The sequence below is a fragment of the Elephas maximus genome, chromosome 2 (assembly GCF_024166365.1).
Source record: "Elephas maximus indicus isolate mEleMax1 chromosome 2, mEleMax1 primary haplotype, whole genome shotgun sequence".
Taxonomy (NCBI): domain Eukaryota; kingdom Metazoa; phylum Chordata; class Mammalia; order Proboscidea; family Elephantidae; genus Elephas; species Elephas maximus.
Window position 1 is genome coordinate 122,381,697 of NC_064820.1, and position 26,222 is coordinate 122,407,918.

The 26,222-nt window shown below is 38.9% G+C and overlaps 1 protein-coding gene and 1 pseudogene across 5 annotated transcripts in view; one reads left to right on the plus strand and one right to left on the minus strand.

The window, feature by feature from the left end:
• The window catches only part of APC (APC regulator of WNT signaling pathway), a 154,115-nt gene that overhangs the window by 108,159 nt on the left and 19,734 nt on the right, over nt 1-26,222 (plus strand). For 3 of the 5 annotated variants that reach the window (XM_049872216.1, XM_049872234.1, XM_049872224.1), the window contains exons 9-11: nt 20,163-20,261; nt 22,299-22,677; nt 24,728-24,823. In XM_049872216.1, the coding sequence (XP_049728173.1) occupies nt 20,163-20,261; nt 22,299-22,677; nt 24,728-24,823 (574 nt within the window). The remainder of the gene's footprint in view (nt 1-20,162; nt 20,262-22,298; nt 22,678-24,727; nt 24,824-26,222) is intronic. The other 2 variants (XM_049872241.1, XM_049872251.1) reach the window with 1 other exon arrangement.
• Nucleotides 11,421-12,373, minus strand: LOC126061581 (60S ribosomal protein L7-like; annotated as a pseudogene).

Consider the following 26,222-nt stretch of genomic DNA (forward strand, 5'->3'; position numbering starts at 1 on the left):
GTCAATGAATAAGGAAAACCGAAGAATTGATGTCTTCAAATTATGGTGTTGGTGAAGAATATTGAATGTATGAAGGACTGCCAGAAGAACAAACAAATCTGTTTTGGAAAAAGTACAGCCAGAATGCTCCTTAGAAGCAAGAATGGCAAGACTTCATTTTACGTACTTTTCGACATATTATCAGGAGGAACCATTCCCTGGAGAAGGACATCATGCTTGGTGTAAAGTAGAGGGTCAGCAAAAAAAGAGGAAGACCTTTTTTTCTCTTTTTCAAAAGATGGATTGACACAGTGGCTGTAACAATGGTCTCAAACATAGCAACGATTGTGAGAATGGTGCAGGACCAGGCAGTGTTTTGTTCTGTTGTATATAGGGTTACTGTGCATCAGAACTGACTCGACAGCACCTAACAATGACAACAAATTAGTTTTAAGATAATTTTCCTACTGCTGATATAAAAAATCCCTTTAGTTGCTTTATGATATTATTTATAATAATGGGTTTGTTTCTCTTAGTTCATTAAAATTGAAAGCTGAAAATAACTCATACTCGAGTATTTAAATTTATTTTACTGAATTGAAATAAAGAGATATACTTTGTTTTTTATTACTAGTAAGCACTATTCTGGGGGGAAATTATAGGTGGTAAATTAGGATAAAAGGAATTGTATTTAAATAACACATTTGAGTTATTTCTGTCTTTTATTTATGGAACTATTTGGGAAGTTAATGAATTCACAAACAGATGTAGAAGGATAAAAAGTTCAGTCTTCTTGACAGAAAAAAAATTATTTGCTTAAGACCTACTCTTAGTGCTTTGAGTCATATTCCAATTATTATGTACTTGAAAACCTTAAGGAGCCCTGGTGGTGTAGTGGTTAAGTGCCAGGTTGCTAATCAAAAGGTTGGCGGTTCAAACCCCCAGCTGCTCCACGGGAGAAACATGTGGCAGTCTGCTTCCATAAAGATTTACAGCCTTGGAAACCCTATGGGGGCAGTTCTACTCTGTTCTGTAGGGTCGCTATTAGTCAGAATCAACTCGACAGCAACATGTTTCAATGAGTTTGAAAGCTTTATCTGATCAATAAGCAGGCTTTTCGTTTTCATAAAAGACTAGAAGAAAATATGGGTTGGATTTTTATAATGAGGTGACACCACAGTCAGAAACTCTAAAAAGAAAAGTATAATAGGTTTTAAATAAAACTGTGGAACTTCAGTATGCTAGAAAAGCAAAGCAAAGTTACAAGGTGAACAAACCAAAGTCACATTTGCAAACATTTATGACAAGCAAAAAGAAAGGTAAAATTAAAAATACATGTTGTTGTTAAGTGCCGAATTGAGTCAATTTTGACTCATAGTGTGACTCCATGTGACAGAGTAAAACTGCCCCATAGGGTTTTCTAGGCTGTAATCTTCTTGGGAGCAGATCCTCAGGTCTTTCTCCCATGGAGCCCCTGGGTGGGTTCGAATCTCCAACCCTTTGGTTAGCAGCCGAACACTTAACTGTTGTGCCACCAGGGGTCCTTCGAAATACATAGAGTGTTTATAAATTAACTATTTAGAAGACCACTGAAATGGGCAAAGGGAGAAAATAAAAGAAGAAATAAAAATCACTTACAGATACACAGAAAGATGCTCATCTGTACTAATAATGACATATAAATATAACTTACAACAAAAATGAGATTTTGGGAGACTGTTGGGTTGGCAGAGTCCCTGGATGGTACAGACAGACAGTGAACGTGCTCAGCTGTTAACCAAAAGGTTGACAGTTCAAGTTCTCCCAGAGGCACGTTGGAAGAAAGGCCTAGTATTCTGGGTTGAATTGTGTCCCCCCCCAAAATATGTTTTCAAATCCAAACCTCTATGCCTGTGGTTATAATCTCCTTTGGGAATGGGTTGTCTTTTTATGTTAATGAGGCAAGATTAGTGTAGGGTGTATCTTGAGTTAGTCTCTTTTGAGATATAGAAAAGAGATTAAACAAGCAAGCAGAGCAGAGATGGAAGAGGTTAGACGCCACGCTGCATGAAGATCACCAAGGATCCAAGGAATAAGGACCTTCTCCAAGAGCCAAAAGAGAGAAAGCCTTCTCCTAGAGCCAGTGCCCTGAATTTGGACTTCTGGCCTCCTAAACTACGAGATAATAAATTTCTGTTTGTTAAACCACCTGTTTATGGTATTTCTGTTACAGCAGCACTAGAAAATTAAGACAGAAGTTAGTACTGAAAGAGTGGGGTGCTGCTCTAACAGGTACCTAAAAAGTGGAAGCGATTTTGGAATTGAGTAATGGGTAGAGGCTGGAAGAGTTTTAAGGTACCTAATACTAAAAGCCTATATTGCCTTGAAGAGACTGTTGGTAGAATTACGGGCGTCAAAGGCATTTCTGGTGAGGGCTCCAAAGGAAGTGAGGAGAGGTATAAATAAAGTCTCTGTTGTCTTAGGGAATATATATGGCACCAGCAACAGAATGTTGCTAGAAATGTGGATGTTAAATGTGCTTCTGGTCAGGCTTTAAAAGAAAATTATGAACATATGATTGGACAGTGGAAGAAAGGCCGTGCTTTTAAGGCAGTGGCAAAGAATTTTTCCAATTTATGTTCAAATGTTTGGTGGAAGGTAGAATTTGTAAGTGATGGACTTGAATATTTGGCTGAGGAGACTTCTAAGCAAGATCTTAAAGGGGCCACGTGGTTTCTCCTCGCCACTTACAGTAAAATGTGAAAGGAAAGAGATTGGGTAAGATAGATGCCAAGACACATGGAGATCCCCAAGGAACTAGCACACAAAAGCTGAAGAGACATTCCTCTAGAGCTGACAGAAAGAGAAAGCCTTTTCCTAGAGCTGGCACTCTGAATTTGGACTTATAGCTTCCAAAACTATGAGAGGATAAATTTTTGTTTGTTAAAGCCATCCACTTGTGGTATTTTTATTATAGCAGCAGTAGAAAACAGACACCTGGCGATCTACTTCTAAAAAAATCAGCCATTTGAAAACCCTGCTGTGACATAGATGAGGTCACCATGAGTTGGAGTCAACCCAACAGCAGCTGTTTCATTTTGGGGGGATTGGGTTGGCAAATACAGTAACACTCAGTATTGGTAATAGTGTAAGGAAACAGGCATTCCCATATACTGCTTTTAGTTGTGTGAATTAAAGCCGGGGCTTCAAATCGGTTCTGTCCAGTTCAGCCATGGCCAATGAAGCAAAACCTGAACGAAGTCAAATTTTTTTAATTGGCTGAAGCTGAATGATAAACAGAATAGGAATAATTACAGGTGAAAGCCCTGCTAGAAACTTAATCTCCCCCTTAGAAAACAAGGGCAGTGTGCACATTGCATAACAACCAAATCTGTTGACTGGCAGAGTCAGAAACAGTGGTGTCCCTCTCAAAGATGGTGGCTGACCATGCTGTTTTGAATGTGTGTCGCTTTCCACAGTCCTAGCAATGATCCAGTCTCCTGCATCAGGCTCCAGAAAGGGCTCACTGTGCCTCTACCAAGCCTCCCATTCCAGGGCTTTGATCAATAATTTTTCCCTTTCTGCTTATTTTTCTGCTTCACCTAAATTTTCAAAATTCGGGTCTGTTCCAATTTTGCTTCGTCAGCCATGGCTGAACCAGTTCCAACCAATTCAAAGCCCTGATTAGAACAACCTTTCTGGAGAGCAATTTTGCAGCATGTATCTAAATTTATAACGTACCTGCCCTGTGACTCATCATTGCCCCATCTAAGATATTACACTAATCAGGTAACCGGTCAAGAGTGCTCATACATGTTTAAAGAGATTCATCATAATATTATTTATAAGATTCATCATAATATTTATAATAGCAAAAAATTAGAAATAGTCTGACAAAGGTCTAATTTCTAAAATCTGTAGGAAAATCCAACACCTTTACAACAAAAAGACAAATAATCCAATTAAAAAATGGGCAAAGGGTATGAACAGACACTTCACCAAAGAAGACATTCAGGCAGCTAACAGACACATGAGGAAATGTTCTCAATCACTAGCCATTAGAGACATGCAAATCAAAACTACAATGAGATGCCATCTCACCCCAATATTACTGACATGAATCAAAAAAACAGAAAATAACAAATGTTGGAAAGGCTGGAGGGAGCTTGGAACTCTTATGCACTGCTGGTGGGAATGTGAAATGGTACAACTGTTTTGAAAAACACTGATGCTTCTTTAAAAAGCTAGAAATAGAAATACCATACATTCCAGCAATTCCACTCCTAGGAATATATTCCAGGAAAATATTATCTTAGTTATCTAGTGCTGCTATAACAGAAATACCACAAGTGGATGGCTTTAACAAAGAGAAATTTATTCTCTCACAGTCCAAGAGGATAGAAGCCTGAATTCAGGTGCCAGCTCCAGGGGACGGCTTTCTCTCTCAGCTCTGGAGGAAGGTCCTTGTCATCAATCTTCCCTGGTTGAGTTGCTTCTCAGCACAGAGACCCCAGGCCCAAAGGACACGCTGTTCTCCTGGCTCTTATTTCTTAGTAGCATGAGATCCCCCGTCTCTTCTCGCTCCTCTTTTATATCTCAAAAAAGATTGACTTAAGATACAACCTAATCTTGTAGATTGAGTCCTGCGTCATTAACGTAACTACCTCTAGTCCTGCTCATTCACCTCATAGAGGTAGGATATATAACACATTGGAAAATCATATCAGATGACAGAATTGTGGATAATCACACAATACTGGGAATTATGGCCTAGCCAATTAACACACATTTTGGGGGGGACACAATTCAATCCATAACACATACGCACTCCTATGTTCATTGCAGCATTATTCACAGTAGCAAAAAGATGGAAACAAACTATGGTACATACACAGAATGGAATACTGCGCGACAATAAAGAACAACAATGAATCTGCGAAACATCTCAAAACATGGATGAATCTGGAGGGCATTATGTTGATTGAAATAAGTCAATCACAAAAGGACAAATACTGTATGAGACCACTATTATAAAAACTCATGTAAAGGTTTACACACAGAAAGAAATAATCTTTGATGGTTACAAGGGAGAGGAGGAATGAGGACGGAAAAACACTAACTAGACAATAGATAAGTGGTAACTTTGGTGGAGGGTAAGACAGTACACAATACTGGGGACGTCAGTACAACTTGACCAAGGCAAGGTCACGGTAGCTTCAGAGACAGATCCAAACTCCCTGAGGGACTGAATTGCTGGACTGAGGGCCGTGGGGACCATGGTCTCGGGGAACATCTAGCTCAATTGGCATAACATAGTTTATGAAGAAAATGTTCTATGTTCTATTTTGGTGAGTAGTGTCTGGGGTCTTAAAAGTGTGTGAGCAGCCATCTAAGATACTCCACTGGTCTCACCCCTTTGGGAGCAAGGAAGAATGAAGAAAACTAAAGATACAAGGGAAAGATTAGTCCAAAGGTCTAATGGACCACATCTGCCACGACCTTCACGAGACTGAGTCCAGTACAGCTAGATGGTGTCCCACTACCACCACTGACTGCTCTGACAGGGATCACAATAGAGGGTCCCAGACAGAGCTGGAGAGAATTGTAGAACAAAACTGTGACTCACAAAAAAAGACCAGACTTACTGGCCTGACTGAGACTAGAGAAACCCTGAGAATATGGCCCCTGGACACCCTTTTAGCTCAGTAGTGATGTCACTCCTGAGGTTCACCCTTCAGCCAAAGATCTGTAAAACACAATGAGACTGAATGGGCTCACCAGCCGAGGGACAAGGACAAGAAGGCAAGAGGGGACAGGAAAGCTGGTAACGGGGAACTCAAGGCTGAGAAGGGGAGAGTGTTGACATGTCATGGGGTTGGCAACCAGTGTCACAAAACAGTTTGTATATTGTTTAATGAGAAGCTAATTTGCTTTGTAAATCTTCATCTGAACTACAATAAGAAACAATTAGAAATAACATGAATGTACATTAATCAGTTAAGTAATTGCTTAAATTATCAGTCAGCTGTATGTAGTAAATGGTTAAGAGTTCAGGCTCTGGAGTCTACAGACCTGAGTTTAAATCCCATTCCTACACTAACTAGCTGAGAGAGTGACGTTGGACAGGTAACAAACTCTCTGAGCCTTAGTGTTTTCTCTTAGTAAAATGAAGAGAGTGGTGAAACCTACTTCATAGTCGTGAAGATTAAATGCAAGATGCACTTAGCCTAGTCCCTGGCGTATAGTAGGTGTTTAGTGAAAGATCATAGCTACTGTTGTTATTAATAACGAAGTAGTTATTAATATTACTATTTTTAAGTCAGAAATTTACTATGTGCCAGATACTGTGTTGGGTTGTGGAGACAGAGAATTGAAGAGGACAGATAGTCCCTGGCCTCAGGGAACCTACGTGGTACATCCATGCAAATGTTAAAATGATTAAATTATATCTCTGTTCATACAGAGCTCTAAATGTTGCTTTAGCCTCCAGCCTTGCCTTTTTTAGTGTATGTACATTATAATTAAAAAAAAAAAAACATCGCTATGAGTTGATTCTGATTCGCAGTGACCCTATAGGACAGAGAACTGCCCTGTGGAGTTTCCAAGGCTGTAATCTTTATAGGAGCAGCTTGCCACATCTTTCTCCCACACAGTGGCTGGCTGGGTTTGAACCACAATCTGGTTAGCAGCTGAGCACTTAACCACTGTGCCACCAGGGCCCTCTTTTATAGCCAAAGTGTCTTCCAAAACACAAATCTTGATTATATCACTTGCTTGTTTAAAGCTTTTAGTGGCAACCCAGTGTCTGTAGAATGGCCAGATTGTTTGTGTTGCTTTCATTCCAGCAGTATCACTCACTATTTGCCCCCATTTGTCAACACTTCCTCAGCTTCAATCTCTTCAATTCCTTGAGTATTTCTAGCCATTCCCTCCTGATGCTCCCTTTGCCTGGAAATCTCTTCCGCTTCAGCTCATTTAAACTTAAGCTTAAATGTTGCTTCCTTCAGGACATTTTCCTTATTCTGGGATAGAGGAAGTGCTTTCAAATACTGTGTACTTACGCTCCCACAGCACTTAGCACATTTATCGTTGACGTAGTTGTCTGCCGTCTTTTTTGAAGTCCTTTAGCAGAACTATATTGCTCCTGCTCAACATCGTACCCCAAACAGCTAACTACCCCAAACAGCTAGTATAGTACATGTAGTCCCTGACTTAACGACATGTTCAAGTTACAGCAAACCACACTTAGAACTCTCAGTGTATCTGTACATTACATCTTCCTGGGAGGAAGTTACAGGAAAATGCACACAGGGGATCTGGACAAAATTGCCAAGTGTGTGAACGTGCTCCAAACATTGATCGGGATAATATGATGGAAGAGATCCGTATGGTATCCATATGGCAAGGACACTGAATTTAGAACTTGATACTGCACTTGTGGAACAGCTCATGGATCACGAAGATGGGGAACTGACAGATCAGGAGTTAATGGATTTTGAAGAGGAAAGAAATGTTGAAGAAGAATAAAATAATGAGGAATACAAAGGAGGGAAGTTGTCAAAAAATTTTACAGTGAAAGGATTAATAGGAGTTTTTTCTAAATTAAATCAGGGGATTCAGTTGCTTGAAAACATGGACCCAAACGCTGATCACTTTGCTATAGTTGATCGATTTGGGAAGCAGTGTTACGTTACTGCAAAATATATGAAGAAATAACGAAAAGTACCATGCAGGCAACTTTCACTATTTTCTGACTAAAAATGCCATTCCCAGGGATAATCCAGATGATCCAGAACTTTCCACAAATGGAGTTATTATTGCCACTGACGATATGCCAATGTTGTCCAGCTCTTCTTCATCATTGGAGTGAATTTTTAAGATTTGTGTTTTTTATGTATGTATGTATTAAAATATATCCGTAAGTTTATATGTAATGTTTCTAACCCCCCAAAACAAAGATTGGATTTATAAAGGTACTGATAATAAAGGCAATAATAATGAAAACTGAAAAAATGAAGTATTTGACATGTCAGAGCCGACTTACAACACAGTCATCTGAACAGAATCCCATTGTAAGTCGGAGACTATCTGTACCTGGTATAGAATAAGTGTTCAGTAAATGCTTATTAAATATTATTAACTTAGAAAAATAATTATAACTTTTAATAAAAAGCAAGTACAGGCAGTCCCTCGGTTACGAACGAGTTCTGTCTTTAAGTAGGATTTGTATGTAAATTGGAATAGTTAGGTACAATACGTTATCTAATGTCAGTTGGTGAAATGTTTGTCTTAGTATATAGTGTCCCTTTCTGTGCATAAAAAACATTAAAGAAACAGATACACTAAAACATCTTTAACATAGTAATGTAGTAATAATAATAATGTTTTGATACACATCCCTAAGTAGTACCCACTTGTTACTGCAGACCATTGTATATGCCTCAAATTTTTAATATAATAGTAACAACGGGTTGTATGGAAGTCAGACATTCATAACCCAGAGACTGCCTATATTTCATGATCTCTCATATGTATCTATATATGTGTATGTACTTAGATAAATGTCTTAAAGAATGTCCTTCAAAATGTTACCAATAGCTATCACTGAGCGTTTACGTTTACATGGTTTTTACTTTTCAGTATTGTTTGGAATTTTTTTGTACTGAGCATTTTTTTTTAATAATTAATAACTGTAGGCGTCCTGGTGGTGCAGTGGTTAAGCACTCAGCTGCTAACCAATAAGTCGGTGGTTTGAACCCACCACGGGGAGGCTCCACAGGAGAAAGACGTGGCAATCTGCTTCCATAAAGATTTATAACCTTGTAAACTCTATGGGGCAGTTCTACTCTGTCCTGTAGCGTCACTGTGAGACAGAATCTACTCGATGACGGTGGGTTTGGTTTTTGGTTTATAACAACTATAAAACCATTTTGGGAACATAGAAGAAAGCACTGCCTTAATTTCCCTTGCTTGATAGCTTAAATTGTCTCAGTCCAGGGTCCTATCATGATAACATCATGTTACTGATTTCTGTGTGTGGATTATAGAGGAGAAGATCTACTGAAAGTAGTAAATCAGGGCTACTGATTTAATTGATTCTTCAGTTGATGGATTCTGATACTGCTATGGATTCATTGGTAAACATGATGAAGAGATTAGTTAAAAACCAAATTTTTGCGGGGGCAATGTCAGTCATGGAATTGCCTGCCAGCTCAATATTTGTATGGCACTAATACTGCTGATTCTATTTGGTTACTTTCAATAATTGTTTAATAGGACACTTCGGCTACTCTCAGATCCTAGTGATTTAAATGAACGGTATATATCTACAGGAATGTGATTTGAATACTCCCAAGATTCCTTTAAACTGTTTTAATAGCATCTGTACAAATGACAACTTTGTGGAGTTTGTTATTTTGTCTTTGTTTTGTTTCACTATTTGCTCCAGGATTAAAAAAAAACATTGACACTAATTAAAAATGAAAATCTATCTCTATCGCCACGTGGAAATTCAGTATACCCCCTCTGTCACCTGGTTTTTGCAGCAGACTTCTAGCAGGTCTGTGCACAACTACTCCCATTGCTGTCAGCCAGAATAATCCTTGCAAAGAGTAAATCACTCTTTCAGTAAAACAGTTTGTTGACTTCCCTTGATGCTTAGAATAAGAATAACCCTTTGTTATGGCCTGTGTAATCTAGCTCCTACCTAACTTGTCAGCTTTATGGCACACTTTGCTCTCACCCTTTAAGTCTCCTGGACTTTTTTCAGTACATCATAGTCATTGGACTTCCTTTTTCTGCAGCCTGTGCGCATTTTGTTGTGTTCCATGTAGTACTTTTCTTGCCTTAGGCTGAGTTCTATAGAGGAGCAAAACCAGTGAAGCATATATATAAACATATAGAAAAAGATTTATTTCAAGGAAATGGTTCACACAGTTGTGGAAGCCAGCAAGTCCCAAATCCATGGGTCACGCAGCAGGCAGGAGGCTTTTCCTGACTCACTTGGTTGGAGGGGCTGAGAAACCCAAAATCTGCAGGTTAGGTGGCAGGCTGCTGGCTCACAGGGTTACAGGAGCTGGCAAATCTAAAATCTGCAGGTCAGGCAACAGGCTGAAAGCTTCTCACGTTCCAAGAACTGGAGGTCAGATTATGACAAGATGAACACAGGATCAAAAGAAAGACTTTGCTTGAACATCTGTTTATATTATGGATGCAGGTCACACCCCAAGGAAACTCCTCTTCCAACTGATTGGCTGCTCACATCAGATCACAAAATGGGAGGTGATTACATAGTATCTGCCAAACCACTAAAAATCATAGCCTAGTCAAGTTGACACGTAACATTAATCATCATATTTCTCTTCCCAGTTCACCAGTTAATACCAGTTGAGGTGTATCTCAGCTTAAGCATGACTTTCTCAGAGAGGTTTGAATAGATCAAATCCCACAGTTTTAGGCTGTCAGGGTAGTATGTTCCTCTCCTTTGACAGCTACCACATTTGTAATTTTACATTTATTTGTGTAATTATTCAATTAATATCTACCCCTCTGCTCTGGAATGTAAGCTCCAAAAAGGCAAGGATTCCTTCTAGTTTTGCTCACTTTCTTGCCCCCCATAGTCTAAGCAGATAGCAATAAATATTTGTTGGTTGGAAAATGCTAGAAATAGGATTTCTCGATCTGTAAGTCATCTCCCTGGGAAGTGAAATAGAAAAAGAAAAGTAAGTTATACAGACCAGATCCCTGCTTGCTTCCTGCATAATGATATGTGTAGTACATTTGTGAAAGAATTACACTCATAGCTCTCAGCATTTCTTTTTGAAATTTAGGACCAGATCCCTGGTGACAGCCAGCGAGTAGTGCTGAAGTGAAGTGAAGTTCATCCAAGAGGACAAAAGAGATGGAATGAGAGGAAACCCCTTCTGCTGCTACTAGTTATTAAAGCTTTTTATTACGGAAAATTTCAAACATATACAAAAGCAGACAGAATAATTCAATGATCCACATGAAGCCCCTCCCCTTCCCTTCAAGTGTTGTTTTTGAAGATCTCAGGCATCATTTCATACATAAATATTTTACTATGTATTTTCAAAACATAAGAACTTGTTTTTAAGATAAAACTACAGTGCCATTATCACACCCCCAAAAAACTAAGTCATTCCTTAATAGCTTCATGTATCTAGTCAGTATTCAAATTTTCAGTTGTTTCATAAATGTCATAATTTTTCATAGTGTATTTGGTTCACATACGATTCTTGCATTGAGATGGGTTAATATGTCTCTGAAGTCTCTTTTAATCTACAGGTTCCCACTTTTTCTCTTTTGTTATCTTGCTGTTTATTTGTTGAAGAACCAAAGGTTTTTGTCACACACAGTTTTCCATAGTTATTTAGCTGATAACACTCCCATGGTGTAGTTTTTTTGTTTTTTTTTTTCCCATTTTAAAAGCAGTTACTGTTTTATTAACTGATCAGATTACAAAAATAATCATAGTAGACTTCTTTGTTCATCCTTCTAATAAGCCTGTTGATCTGGTCTTCCCTGTTGCCAGTGGCTCCACCTTCTACAAAATGGGTCGCCTTTTTCTTCATTCCACCTCCCAGAGAAGATAATTTGAAGGGCCACAGGAAGTTGTTTGCTTCTTTGAAGCATTTCCTAACAGTATAGATCTCATGAATCAGACCCTCCATGTAGATGATACCATATTTACCAAGAGATCATGCAGTCAAAGTGTTAGATATCTGCCAGGGCAATTCCCTTATTGATTTTGCCATAACCATGCTCGTAGGTCAGTTCATTTACTGACTTCAGGTTTGGGTACCCCATGCAATACATGGTTCCACAGTCCTCAGCATGGTTATCGAAGCCTTGTTGAGCTTAACAAAGGTGACATTGAAGATCTGGTGAAGGCGAAGAGGCCGCAGCCCCTTTTGAAACATGGGGCTCACACCGTTGATACCTCTGATGCTGATAACAAATACCAGTGTGGGTTCTGCAGGTACACAGAAATTGTGAGCATTTCTTGCCATCCTAGCCATTCAAATCTCAGTTCTGTACATCTGCCTATATTCCTTAAAAGTACTTAGCTTTCTCATGGATAAGCTCCTTCCTTGCCTTTTGAGGAGCCCTGGTTGCGCAGTAGTTAAAAGATCAGCTGCTAACCAAAAGGTGGGCAGTTTGAATCCACCAGCCGCTCCTTGGGAACCCCATGGGGCAGTTCTGTCCTGTCATATAAGGTCACTATGAGTTGAAATCAACTCCACAGCAAGGAGTTTGGTTTTTGCCTTTTGAAGAACTTTTGGGCAAACTTCTTTCACAGGTGCCTGATATTTAGTTCTGTGAAATTCTTTCACTTTTTCTTAAGGGTTTCTGGCACACCAGGAACCTTCTTTTTCTTCTCTTTGACACCCTCCATGGTTCCAGCCAGAAGAAAAGGCCCCTCATGTTTCTCTGTCCTCTGTATTTTCTCTAAATTGGTAGTTGGATCTACAGATTTGATCAGATTTGGGTTAGAATTATTTCTTAAAGACTACTTCGTAGGTAGCATTGTGCTGTTCTGCTTGTCTCTCTTTTTGTGATATTAGTAGTCACAGATACTTAATGCCAGCTCCGTTAATTCATTAGGGTTGCAGAATTAGCTGGAATACTTCTGTAGTAAGAAACTTCCCCTCATCTACTATTTGATGACTCCTGGTACAGTTTGTAGAGAGACAGTAGGGGAAATGCTTGTTTCTTTGCCCTTATGTGCCAGGTTTCAAAATGAGTCAGGGCTACTACTACCTTTGTGGTAGAACCCTTTTGAGTTAACTTTTTGAAGTGAACAAGCCGGAGGATGGAAGAGGGGCTCTGATCTGGCAGGGGCAATTAAAATTGGCTGTATGCCAACTCTGCTCAGTGTAACTGTCAGACATAGTCCTTCTAGTCCCCCTCAGCAAATATTTGAGTGTCTAGAATGGCATGGAGCCCTGGTGGCGCAGTGGTTAAGCACAGGGCTGCTAACCAAAAGGTCAGCAGTTCAAATCCACCAGCTACTCCTTGGAAACCCTATGGGGCAGTTCTACTCTGTCCTATAGGGTCGCTGTGAGCCAGAATCGACAGCAACGGGTATGTATGTCAAAGATAAATAAGGGAAAAACAGAAAGTAAACAGGTGATTGAGTCTAATATGTGGCAAAAAAAAAAAAAATGTACTTGCTTTGAGGGTTTACTCCAGACAGCCATCGTATCCCCACGTATCCACTCCCTAGCCCATTTTTCTCTCTACCGTTAACCTTCCCCACATCCCTTTCACCTGAAGGGGTAATAAAACCAAACCAAACCAAACCTGTTGCCATCAAGTCAATTCCGACTCATACTTACCCTATAGGACAGAATAGAACTGCCCCATAGAGTTTCCAAGGAGTGGCTAGTGGATTCGAACTGCTGACCTTTGTTTAGCAGACATAGCTCTTAACCACTACACCACCAGGGTTTCCAAGGGATAATAGTGTAAAACTCATTTATCAATGTTCAGCATCCGTTTATTAAGTGTCTACATTGTGCCAAGAACTGCTGTCAACCCCAGGATATGGTGGTGAGCCACTTCTGTCCTCCTGAAGCTTACAATCGAGAAAGTAAGACAGTTTTATACGGAGTGTAATAAGTACTATCAGAAACTACACAGTACTACAGGAATACATATTAGAGACATATAACCTAGTCTTAGGGTGAGGCTGGTCCTGGAGAAAGTTAGAAATTCATTTAATATGATACCTAAAAGATGATTGTACAAATTAGGTACAATAATCTAGGTGAAAGATGATGGTGGCCTGGGGGTTAGGAAAGAATTGACAGATTTGAGAGAGTCTTTTAGTCAACAGATATCTGAGAGTATTTAGGAAGTAGATTCCATAGGGTTTAGTGATTGAATGTGAGGCTTGACGGGGGAGGAGAAGTAAAGAATGACTCCCAGGTTTCAGTCATAGGCAGCTAGGAGAATGATGGTGCAATATAGTGATAACAACCAGAGGAGGAACAGGTTGGTGGGGGGGAAATAATGAGTCTAGTTTTGAAGATGTTAGGTGTGAGACATTGAAGTAGAAATGTCAGGCTATTAGATACATGAATTTGGAATCGAAGGGAAAGGTGAAGAATGTGATAAAAGTGTGGAAGATTTTTATACCCCGGTGATTATAGAGTGAGAAGATGAAGACCTACACTAAAACCCTAAGCCAAGGAAAAATACCCTTCCAATAAAGACAAAACAATTAACAGTATCCACTGTTTTCCATACCAAAAACCAAACCCAGTGCCATTGAGTCGATTCCAACTCATAGCGACCCTACAGTTTCCATAAAAAAAAAAACTGAAAAATTTCCATTGGGTTTCACAAAAAGAGAAGTCCATTGCTGATCTCAGCAAGAGCAGTTCCATTGCCTTTCTTCCCTACCATGTAATATTGGAGTATGTTTAGGCTTAAACAGAAGGTTAAAAGTTGAAGAGAATAATTTTATCTAACTCTCAAAAAGTCTAGTGTGAGTTGCCCAAGAGTCACTAATTGACAGAATATAGGTTCGAAAGAAAACTTGGAGATTATTTCTGTTTTTTAAGATATAAGAGATTTGAGCTTGTTTGAATCCTGACAGGAAGGAACCAGTAAAGAAAAAGGACGAAGATCCAGAAGAACAAAGAGAAATGGGGAGGGAAAGAACCTAGAGTACAGGTGAAGGCATGGGCTTTAAATAGGAAAACGGTGCCTCTGATATAACAAAAGAAGATAGGTTTGGATGCAGATAATTTTATTGGTTTGGTAGCAAGCAGTTGAGGGGATTTTATCTGATGGCTTCTATTTCTCTGTAAATTAGAAAGTAAAATTATTTGTGATAAAGGCAGAAGAACCAGAGTTTTGTACAAAATGAGGCATGTCTAAAGTAGGTACCCTGAGGAACGAAAGGAGAGCTGACTAGGAAAACAAGAATTTCAGGTGCAGCTGATGGCCCGGCATATTGGTGACAATAAATGGATAGGAGCAGCATCTGGTAGAGTTTTGTGATTTTCTCTCATGCTGTTCAGCAGTTCATGTCAGGGTATAGAGAAAACAATTACATACATCTATGATTGAAAGGGAAACCCTGGTGGCATAGTAGTTAAGAGCTATAGCTGCTAACCAAAAGGTCAGCAGTTGGAATCCACCAGGCGCTCCTTGGAAGCTCTACGAGGCAGTTCTGCTCTGTCCTGTGGGGTCGCTATGAGTCGGAATTGACTCGACGGCAGTGGGTTATGATTGAAAGGAGCCCTGGTGGTAGAGTGGTTAAGCACTCGGTTGCTAATTGAAAGGTCAGCATTTCGAACCCACTAGCTGCTTCAAGGGAGAAAGATGTGGCAGTCTGCTTCTGTAAAGATTTACAGCCTTGAAACCCTATGGGGCAGTTACACTCAGTCCTATAGGGCCACTGTGAGTTGGAATCAACTTGACTACAATGAGTTTGGGATTTTTTGTTTTGTTTTTGGATGGTTGCAGTGTTTCCAGGAGGGTGTAATGCTCCAGGCAGAGCATTTAAAAACTAGCAAGAGAATTATGGAATTATGGAAGTGATGTACCTCAAGAAAAAAAAAAAAAAAGTGATGTACCTCAAGAAGTCCAAGCTAAAATAGGTAGAGAGATCCATGCACTGGACATTCAATCATTTCAAAGAAGCAATGGTTTGGGGAAAGTTAAAGGACATTGCTAAAAATAAATAGGGCCCTGGTGGCACAGAGATTAAGAGCTTGGCTGCTAGCCAAAAGGTCAGCAGTTCAAATTCACCAGCTGCTCCTTGGAAACCCTGTGGGGAAGTTCTACTCTGTCCTACAGGACCACCATGAGTCAGAATTGATTCACCGGCAACAGGTTTGGGTTTTTTGTTTTTCTGCTAGAAGAATAGGCAATCATAGTTAGTTACAGCAAGATAACTAAATGCATTATTTCAGAGTTGATATATTTTGGGGTAATGGAAATGGTCCATGATATGGCCATGATGTTAATGGCTGATTGGAGTAAAAAAAAAAAAAAAAGATTGGAGTAGAGGAGAAAAATATGAAGGTGACAGCAGAGAACTGAGAGGCCAAGGTTTTGGATGGGTCATATGCATGGATATTGAAGTTATCCAGAATGGTGGCAGGAGTTGAAGTGTAAAGGAAGTCAGTGACCCTTGTGTTAAAATAGTCAATGGTGATTGGGAGATGATAATGCTGAGGACAGGGTAATAAAGATTATACCAGGAAGAAAATCGGGGCTCTTACACGAAGGTGGAGAAATAATGTTTTCAAAAAGAGTGAGGAAAACATAGACTTATGATATCTCCTAAATCTGAGGTATGTGGGTTGTGAGAGAGCGAGGTGCAAGGGGAAATGGTGTCCTATGAGAGCTAAGTTTCATTCAAAACCAGGAAGAGGAAGCATTAAGTGGAAAGTTGAGGATGTATGGATATTTTTGAAGCATGGAACCTGGATTCCAGAAGGAAGGTTAGATAGGAAGGAGAACAGTGGGAAATAGTCTCATACAATTTGTGGCTAAGAGTCAGGGATAATAAAAAGTTCTTAAATCTTTAGACAGCAAGCAAGGCTGATTCAAGGGTTATTCAACATGACTGGTTTAACAGGTCTTGAGTCAGAATCGTGACGACACTGGGTGGTCTGGGGCTGGGAAGGTTCTGGGAGAGTTAATCACACCACATCCCAGAGTGAGCTCTTTATCTCCAGATTTACGTTCCAGATTTATTTAGCCAACGCCCTTGCCCCGCCACCCCACCCCACCCCCACACTCACCCATGTTCTTTCTTATTTTGCTTACGCTTCTATCTCTGCCTGGGCTCTTTTTTATCGGCTAATCTCCTCCTCATAGTTTGAGTCCAAAATCAGATGTCATCTTTTGCAGGGAACCTTCCCTGTACTCCAAAGACAGAGTTATGTGCCCTTTGTGTGTGTTCCCCCCTGCCTTTGTCAAAGCACTTAGCACTCTATTTACATGTTGATCTCCCAGTCTAGCCTCTCTGTGCACTGAAGGGGGAAGTGTCTTACTCAGTTATATCCCTAGTGACTAGCATCCCATTGCCATCAAGTTGATTCCAACTCATGGCCACCGCATAGGACAGAGTAGAACTGCCCCATAGGGTTTCCAAGGAGCAGCTACTAGATTCGAGCTATCGAACTTTTGGTTAGCAGCCTGATGCTTAACCACTTTGCTACCAGGGCTCCAGTGACTAGCATAGTGCCTGGAAAGTAGCAGGAGCTCAGTAAATATTTGTTGTTTGATTGGCTATGGATTTGAAAACCCTTTTAGAAGCACGCAGTAGCTGGTGGCAGTAGCTAGAGATGTAGGCTGAGTCTTTACTTGCTGCCCTTTCTCCCTCCTCTGAGGAGTAACTAGCTACTTCAAGTCTCTCCACAGAGCTAAACAACATAAGGACTCCAGACCCACAAAAGGAGTAGAGACTGAAAAAGGAAGCCGCTCTGGAACTCTGTATAATATTCTCTGTCCAACTGTATTCATCCAACCCTAGATGACCCTATGTGGCAAAAAGATCTCTCAAGTTGGGATTTTAAAAAATCAGCGTTATAAAAGAAAGATTAACATGCAGTAAAATGCATCTATTTTAGGTATATAGTTGGAAGAGTTTTGACATATACAGTTTTCTCTTAAAAATGTTATTGTGAATAATGATCTAAATTAAATAGGCTTTTTTAGACTAGTTAGGTAAACCTATCCTTGGCCTTTTACAGGACTTATATGAAAGTCCCAAGCAGCACTCTTAAAAATGATCTTTGGAATAATTCATATTTAAGGGCTTCTTATAGCAAATTCAGAGATCTCTATATGAGCATTTAATTATTACCTATTAGAATCCTGTTTAATCACTTAGGAATGCATTGTTAATAATTTTCTATGTTGTCTACCAGAGGAACTTAGCACATGAACTGTTAAGATTCCTGACTAACAGGGAAGTTTCTAATGTGTCACCAAAAGTCAGTTTTATACACAACATAAAATTACATGGTCTGTTGGTTCCAAAATTTAAGGAAACGGGTACATGCAGAGATACTAACTCATTCTAACCATGTACGCTCCAGAATAGGGGGTGCCAACTCAAAATCCTCCCGTCATGGTTTTGTCTTTGCCACGCCGTCTACACCCCTTTTCTATTAGCCAGAGCATCTGTATTTAAAAGACTATTACAAGTAGCAGTGGTATCCCTTGCCCTGATATTCTTAAGGATTTTACTAGCTCATCATTCATCCTAACTGAAGAAATATTGTTTAGGTACCTACTATAAGCCTAAGACTACTATTGGTACTGAGAATATAGCAGTGACCAGAACAGAGATCCTGTCTTCAAGGAATTTATATCCTGGCTTTTTGTCCTGAAAGGTTGAGAATTGGAAGAGTAGCTACTGATATTGCCATCTAATTGAATAATATTTTTATAATCGTTATTCTTAATCATTAATGAATAGCTTTAGCTGTGCCTATATTTTGATAGTTCCCAGCCCCCAATTCTATCCAGAGTTGCGTCCTGTGTTTTCATATGCCCGTTGAGCATTCTTACTGGATGTCAATATATTCAAAGGTAAGCTCAGTTCCTGTACTGAACGCCATCATCTCTTCCTGGGCTTCCCGTATCCATTAATGCCACCATCGTATACTCATTTATCCAAGCTTGCCAACTCCAAGTTGTTCTTGACTCCCAGCTTCTCTTAGTGCACATTCAATCACTAAGCTCATTGATTTTGTCTCCTGAATATCTTTCATGGCATCACCATCTCCCTGTTCTCACTGCCTTAGTTTGTGTCCTCATAACCACTCACCTGAACTATTGAAAAAACCCTCTCCCAGATTCCCCACCCCTGATCTCTTCATCCTGTCCTCCATACTCTTCTTAAAAGACATTATTCTGGTCATGCCATTTTCCTGCCTAAAGTGCAGTGTCTTCACAGCATCAACAACTTGAAGGCAACACCCTTAATATGACACATGAGACACTTCGTGATTTAACCCAACCTTTATCTCCCATCATACACTTATGTTCTACCCCCCTTAAGCTAGAACACTTCAAGTTCTCCAATCTTATACCTTAGCACAGACCCTTCCAGCAGTCTTCTACTCCAAAATTTAAGGCCTGTCTTAAATGTTATTTATTTTATGCAGCCTTTAGTATCCCCGGAGCCCTGGTGATACAGTGGTTAAGTGCTATGGCTGCTAACCAAAAGTCCACCAGCCACTTCTTGGAAATCCTATGGGGCAGTTCTACCCTGACCTATAAGGTTGCTATGAGTCAGAATCACCGGCAATGGTTTTTTTTGTTTGTTTGTTTTTAAGTCTCCTTAATCTACTCTGTCCTATAGGGTCGCTAGGAGTCGGAATCGACTCGATGGCACTGGGTTTTGTTTTTTTTTTTTTAATCCCTAAGAGGTTAGTGGCTTCTTCCTGTTTTCCCTCAGTATTTTATACTTTCTTCTACAGTGGTGCTTAGCACATCACACTGGAATTACTTATTTATTCATGTCTTTTTCCAATGGAAGTTTCAAGCAGCCCTCTCTATACTGTGAATTCTTTGAAGACTTGGACTATGCCAAATTCACCCTTATTTTCTGCAGATTTGGAGCATTTCAAAATTTGGACATTCCTTTATTGCTTTTTATCAGTCACTTGTATTTAACGGAATGTGGTTTCATGTCTTTTGATCTGTGAAAAAGTATTAATTCTGGAATTCCTTCAGTGTTTGGTTATTTCACACTCTAGTTTAAATGGTTTTTTGCAACAAATGTCCTTTCCTTTAGTTTTTCTCTAAAATCTACTTAGTAAGTTTGTAGGTTAAAATATTCATTTTGAACAGTTATAAATGTTCATGAGGAGCCCTGGTGGCACAGTAGTTAAGAACTCAGCTGCTAACTGAAAGGTTGGTGATGGGAACCCACCAGCCGCTCCTCAGGAGAAAAATGTGACACATTGCTTCCATAAAGATTTATAGCCTTGGAAAACCTATGGGGCAGTTCTGTGCTGTCCTACAGGGTCTCCATGAGTTGGAATCAATACAACAGCAGTTGGTTTTGGATATAACGTTCATACGTCTAATGGTGTATTTAACTGTTTATTCTAAAGACAGTTAATTTGGAGTAACTTAACGTGACGGTGTCTATATTTACCTGTAAAATATAAAATTATGCTATCTACAATTTTGCTAATTTCTAGGGTTCAGCTGCACGAATGGACCATGAGACAGCCAGTGTTTTGAGTTCTAGTAGCACACACTCTGCTCCTCGAAGGCTGACAAGTCATCTGGGAACCAAGGTAACAGAAGATTACAAACCCAGGCCACTAGGACTATGAATACTTTACTGAAACATTCCTCATACCTAGTTTTAAATTCATCTAGAGGAGAATTCTGATTTCATCACTACTGTCTGCTAAAAATGACATCTTTTTTACAAAAATATATAAACAAAGGAAAAATTAAGGTATAAAAGGTGCCAAATTAGCTAGTTTTTAATACTTTTCCAGCTCTATCATCCATTTCTCTACAAGTATCCTAAGCACCTGCTAAACTGGCTTACTTGCTGCTTCCTGAACACTCCCCATGGCTTTCTGCCTCCACGCCTTGCCTTGGTGGCAGACACCTCCACTTTCTATTTTACTGCGCAGTGGCTGTCAGAATCCTTGTTAGCCTTCAAAACTCTAGGGCTTTTCTTCTTTACAAAACATTTTCTTGTCCCAAAAATCCTCTAACCTTTACGTGCAATCCATTTGCCCCCTTTGAATTACTAACAGTTTGCATGAAACTTTCTTTTTGAGAAGAGGGACTTTTTTTATTTTATTTTTTATTTATTTTTTTGCAGCATCTAGCACAGTGCCTGCACATAATGAGTGCTTAATAATTATTTATTCAAATGGTTGAAAAAGTTGCTGAAATTGAATGTTATCCAATGCTGATAAGTGAGTTTTCCTAGGGTATTGCACCTGTTAGGAGGACTTAGGAATAATATGTTCAAAAAAAAACTATTATTTTATTATTGTTTTAAAGCTAGAAGCTTTAATATTATATTAACTAAGATGAAATTATAATATTACTAAACAATAGATTTTCAGTTAAATCTAGATAATTCTGTTTTCATAGCATACTCTATATAATCTTTATATAATATAATGGCTCTTAGGGAAAGCGTTACTGAAATTACAGTTGATTTAAGAAATGGGTTTTGGAGCACTCAATGATATTGCCAGTATTAAACTTGATCCTTTTAATAACTCCAATAGCTACTACTTGGGACCTTTTGTATGCCAGGCACTGTGCTAGGAATTTTATGTATATTATCTCTGATTCTTTCAGAAACCCTGTGAGGTGTTCTTATCCTTCTTTTTTAAATGAGAAAACTGAAGCAAGAGAAGCTGAAGCAGCTGTTATGTAATTAAACTGGCATTCAACCCCAGATTTATCCAACATCAATATGTAACTTTTACTATAAAGAAAATCACTACTATTCAACAGTACTGTTGTATGAAAACTAGCAACTAGAATACCATCTCCTTTTGAAGTTATTCATGCATGATAATATTAAGAGCTACATTTTTTTAAATGTCAGCTACTGCCCTATACATGTATTATATCATTTAATCTTCACAGAAAAAAATCCTATTAGTTAGGTAATTCTTCTATTTTGTAACAGGAAGTTGAGACTCAGAGAAACCAAATAACTTGCCAGTGTCACAAAGCTAGCTTGTAAGTGGTGGAGCCAGACTTTGAACCCAGGTCTGATGAAGGTCCGTTGTTCCACAGTCTTATACTGTTTGCCTAACACTGTCGTGTCTACAGGTGTAGGGAGAAAGTATGTAATTTTAACAACGTTATAATCTGATAAGAATTAATGATTGCTGAAAACTAGTACTTAGTAAATAATTGTTGAGAAAGTGTTTTCTATTTATCAATTGCAGTTGTAGATTAAAAGAAGTAAAATAAAATTGTAAATTGTGTAAAGAACTTAGATAAAGCACATTTTTCACTGTGTATATGCGTGCATGAAATCAGTTGAATTTCACTAATCAGTCGTTACAATCAATGGATGATTGCCAACTGACCCAGACCAATAACAATTTAAGTATGCAAGACCCTACTTTCTCTTTCAACACTTTATACTATATCCCTATATTATTTACTCACATAAATGAATTGGTGATAATTATATGGATTTTGAAGTAACACTCATTATTTCATCTTGGAAAGTTTTTTTTTTTTTTAATGAGTTACAATAAATATCCCATTCATCACTTCATTAGTTTTGGCTTTTGGATATTAAAGTCATAATTTTGTTTCTAAACTCATTTGGCCCACAGGTGGAAATGGTGTATTCATTGTTGTCAATGCTTGGTACTCATGATAAGGATGATATGTCACGAACTTTGCTAGCTATGTCTAGCTCCCAAGACAGCTGTATATCCATGCGACAGTCTGGATGTCTTCCTCTCCTCATCCAGCTTTTACATGGCAATGACAAAGACTCTGTATTGTTGGGAAATTCCCGGGGCAGTAAAGAGGCTCGGGCCAGGGCCAGTGCAGCACTCCACAACATCATTCACTCACAGCCTGATGACAAGAGAGGCAGGCGTGAAATCCGAGTCCTTCATCTTTTGGAACAGATACGAGCTTACTGTGAAACCTGTTGGGAGTGGCAGGAAGCCCATGAACAAGGCATGGACCAGGACAAAAATCCAAGTATGTTTTCTATAGTGTACATCATAGTGCATGTTACAAAACAAATATAAACTCGTTAGAAAAGAAAACTTTTTTAGTTAGTATGTTGTCTTTATAAATACCCACCAAAAACCCAGTGCCATCAAGTCGTCTTTATGAATAGGAGGAACAAATCATATTAACTAGCTCCACTGCCACCAGGAGTTTAAAGTTAAGGCTAAATTCCCTTAGAAAAATTCAGTAAAGGAAATGTTGTGCACACCACTAAGCAACAAAAAAAGGAACAAAAACCAAGAGTGACTTCCAGAATCATAGCATAGTAGCGATAGAAAGAACCTGAGCAATTATGTTGCCTCTCTCCTTCATTTTTTAGATGAGGAAGGTCAGAAAAGTGACTATCCATAATAGCTGATAAATCAGCTATTAGTGACCAAACCATAAATTTTTACACTTGTGTATTACTCTACTTAGTAGACACAGAGCTGTGTTATATCTGGTATATTATTTGATCCTCACAACAGCATTGTGAAGTAGGAAGGGAAGATATTATTTCTATTTTACAGGTGAAGAAACTGAGGCTCAGAGAGGCTGAAAGATTTGTTCATGGCCTCACAGCTAGTTAGTGCTGGAGTTAGGAACAGAAACCAGATCTCCTGACTCTTAGCCTAGTGCTGTTCCTGCTGCACCATCCTGCTCCAGGCAATGGGCCCCAGTTGCTGGGGACGATCAGCCACCCAGCTCTTTGCTCAGGGAAAAACCCTTAGCCACCAGCCCCTCGCCCTCAGGAGCAGGGAACAGGAGAACTGAGACCCCTGGGAACATAACTTACTTCATTCCTGTAGCAAAGAGCCAAAAGCAGTAAGTATTTAAGGTAAGGCCTTCCTTTCACCTGACAAGAACTCAGCCATGAAAATTGAGCTTATAGGCCTAGTACCTTCAGTCTAACAGTGGACTTAACTAATATTTTCCTTTATTTCACCTTGAAATTTCATTGGCATTCTAGAGGAGTTCAAAGATAAGTGGACACACACATAGGGTCATCTGTTGATTTGAGGAGCAGGAGAAGGGGGTGATGGTGCCAGTATGATTTATGAAGCTATGGCAAAATGTTTGGGTTTTTTTAAGCTTAGATTTAGGGATGAATTTATTTAAAATATAATAATTTCTTTAAAAAGCTGAGATAGTGAAGAAGCCATAATCCTTGGTTACTGGAAAATTTATAAAGATGTCCTAGGAATGAAGAGAACTAATACGGTACTTTACTGGGACGATACTGCCCTTCTGAATTTTCTTTTACTCTCCACAATTATATAACAACCCACATTTCATATTCTTGATTCCTGTTCTCAAATAGTAAACAGAATAAATTCATATTACTGCTGAAAAATACTTTTTTTTAATTATTTTAAATAATGAGGTTTGAAACCTTGTGCACAGTATTATGTGTGGAGGTACATTTTATTGGACACCGTTTTCTTTAAATTTTTGCTATTTAGTATCTGTATAATAAACTTTCTCTAGTAGATACCACTTTTGTACACAGCCACATGCCGTTAAGCCATACACAACAATAGTTTAAATAGAAAGTGTAAACAAAGCTTACCAGTTTTATACCAAAATGCTTTGTATTCTCTCATTTGTTGTTAGACGCCACCGAGTTGGTTCCAACTCATAGTGACCCTATGTACAACAGAACAGAACAGTGCCCAGTCCTGCACCATCCTCACAATCGTTATACTTGAGTCCATTGTTGCAGCCACTGGGTTAATTCATTTATAACATAATTTAAAGTTATTAGTTATTTAAGTCGTAGCATACACCTGCAAGTGATTTGTTGTAACAGACTTGGTCAAGAGCAGATGAATGGAAAACGTTTTTATAGAAACAAGAAAAAACAGTTTTCTCATGTTTTGTAGTATTCATTCATTCATTCAACAAACTTTTTTGATCCACTACGTAACTATGTGTTAGGGACATTATTAGTGACCCCTGTATATTTTTAAAGTATGTTAACATTATTGCTTTTGAGATAACAAGACATTATGATTCATGTCAATTTTTTATTTTCCAGTGCCTGCCCCTGTTGAACATCAGATCTGTCCTGCCGTGTGTGTTCTAATGAAACTGTCATTTGATGAGGAGCATAGACATGCAATGAATGAACTTGGTAAGACAAAAAGAAATTGTTTTAAACTGTGCTGTAAGTGAAAGTTTACAATTCAAGTCAGTTTCTCATACAAAAACTTATACACACATTGTTATTTGACCCTAGTTGCTTTCCCTGTAATGTGACAGCACACTCCTCCTCTCCACCCTGTATTTCCCATGTCCATTCACCCAGCTCCTGTCCCCCTCTGCCTTCTCATCTCACCTCCAGGCAGGAGCTGCCCACTTAGTCTCATGTGTCTATTTGAGCTAAGAAGCTTACTCCTCACCAGAATCATTTTATGTCTTGTAGTCCAGTCTAATCTTTGTCTGAAGAGTTGGCTTTGGGAATGGTTTTAGTTTTGGGCTAACAGAGAGTACGGGGGCCATGTCCTCTGGGATCCCTCCAGTCCCAGTCAGACCAGTAAAGTCTGGTTTTGACATAAATGTTTCTTAATGCTATAAAAGAATACTGGTTGATTTCTAAATCATGGTAGAAATTCAGTGTGATAAATGAAAATTTTTAATCGTTGATAAACTGGGATATAAGGCCACTAACTTCTATTACCAGCTGCTTCCTCCTTGTAGCAAATGATGGGACCCTGGTTTCCAGAGGAGAAAGGATCCTGAATCACAGAAACTGCTACCCTGTTGTAAACTCACTTGGATTTTCAAAGTCTTAGCCAAAGATTGAAAAAATTATATGGGCCACTCCTTGTCCCCATTTCCAAGGTAGACCCTCTGTGACAGTTGACAGGGAAGGTAATTTGATTTATTTTGAAATGTAGAGCTATTTCATTTTTTGTAGAACTTAGTAGCTTCTGATAAATGCCAGGAGGAATTACTATTAAGATTCTCTTATTGTTAAGATTTTTCTTCATAATTATTAGTACTTTACTGGATTTTCATGATGAGCAGCTTGGTAACTTGGAAACTAGTTAATATTGAAAAATATCATGGTCAATTTAAATCAGAAACATTCCATTAATATTGAAAGGATTACTCCTTTAGGTACATGTCTAACACATACTCAAAACCTTATATAGCCTGCATATATGCACCCCATTTTTCATATAACAGCTTTTCTTTGATTTCTAGGTTCATTTTGCACATGTGGTATTGATAAATTGCATCAAGCTGAGCCATCTCATGTGAACTGGATCTCTAGTCATGCCACAGCAAGAAGCATACACTGAATTTCCATCTTGGTGTAGCTGTGCCCTTGCTTTCTGTGCTGTTTACGTGACATTACATTCCAGCCCCACTTTGTGTTACTGCCACCTCATCATTGTCATTCATCCTTTATCTTAAAGCAATAAAGTCATGAGAGTCATTTAAACAGAGAACCCAGACAGCCAAAAATGAATGTTGTCACCATCAGAGCCATCACTTTGGGATGCTGTGTGCTCTGTGCTTTCAGG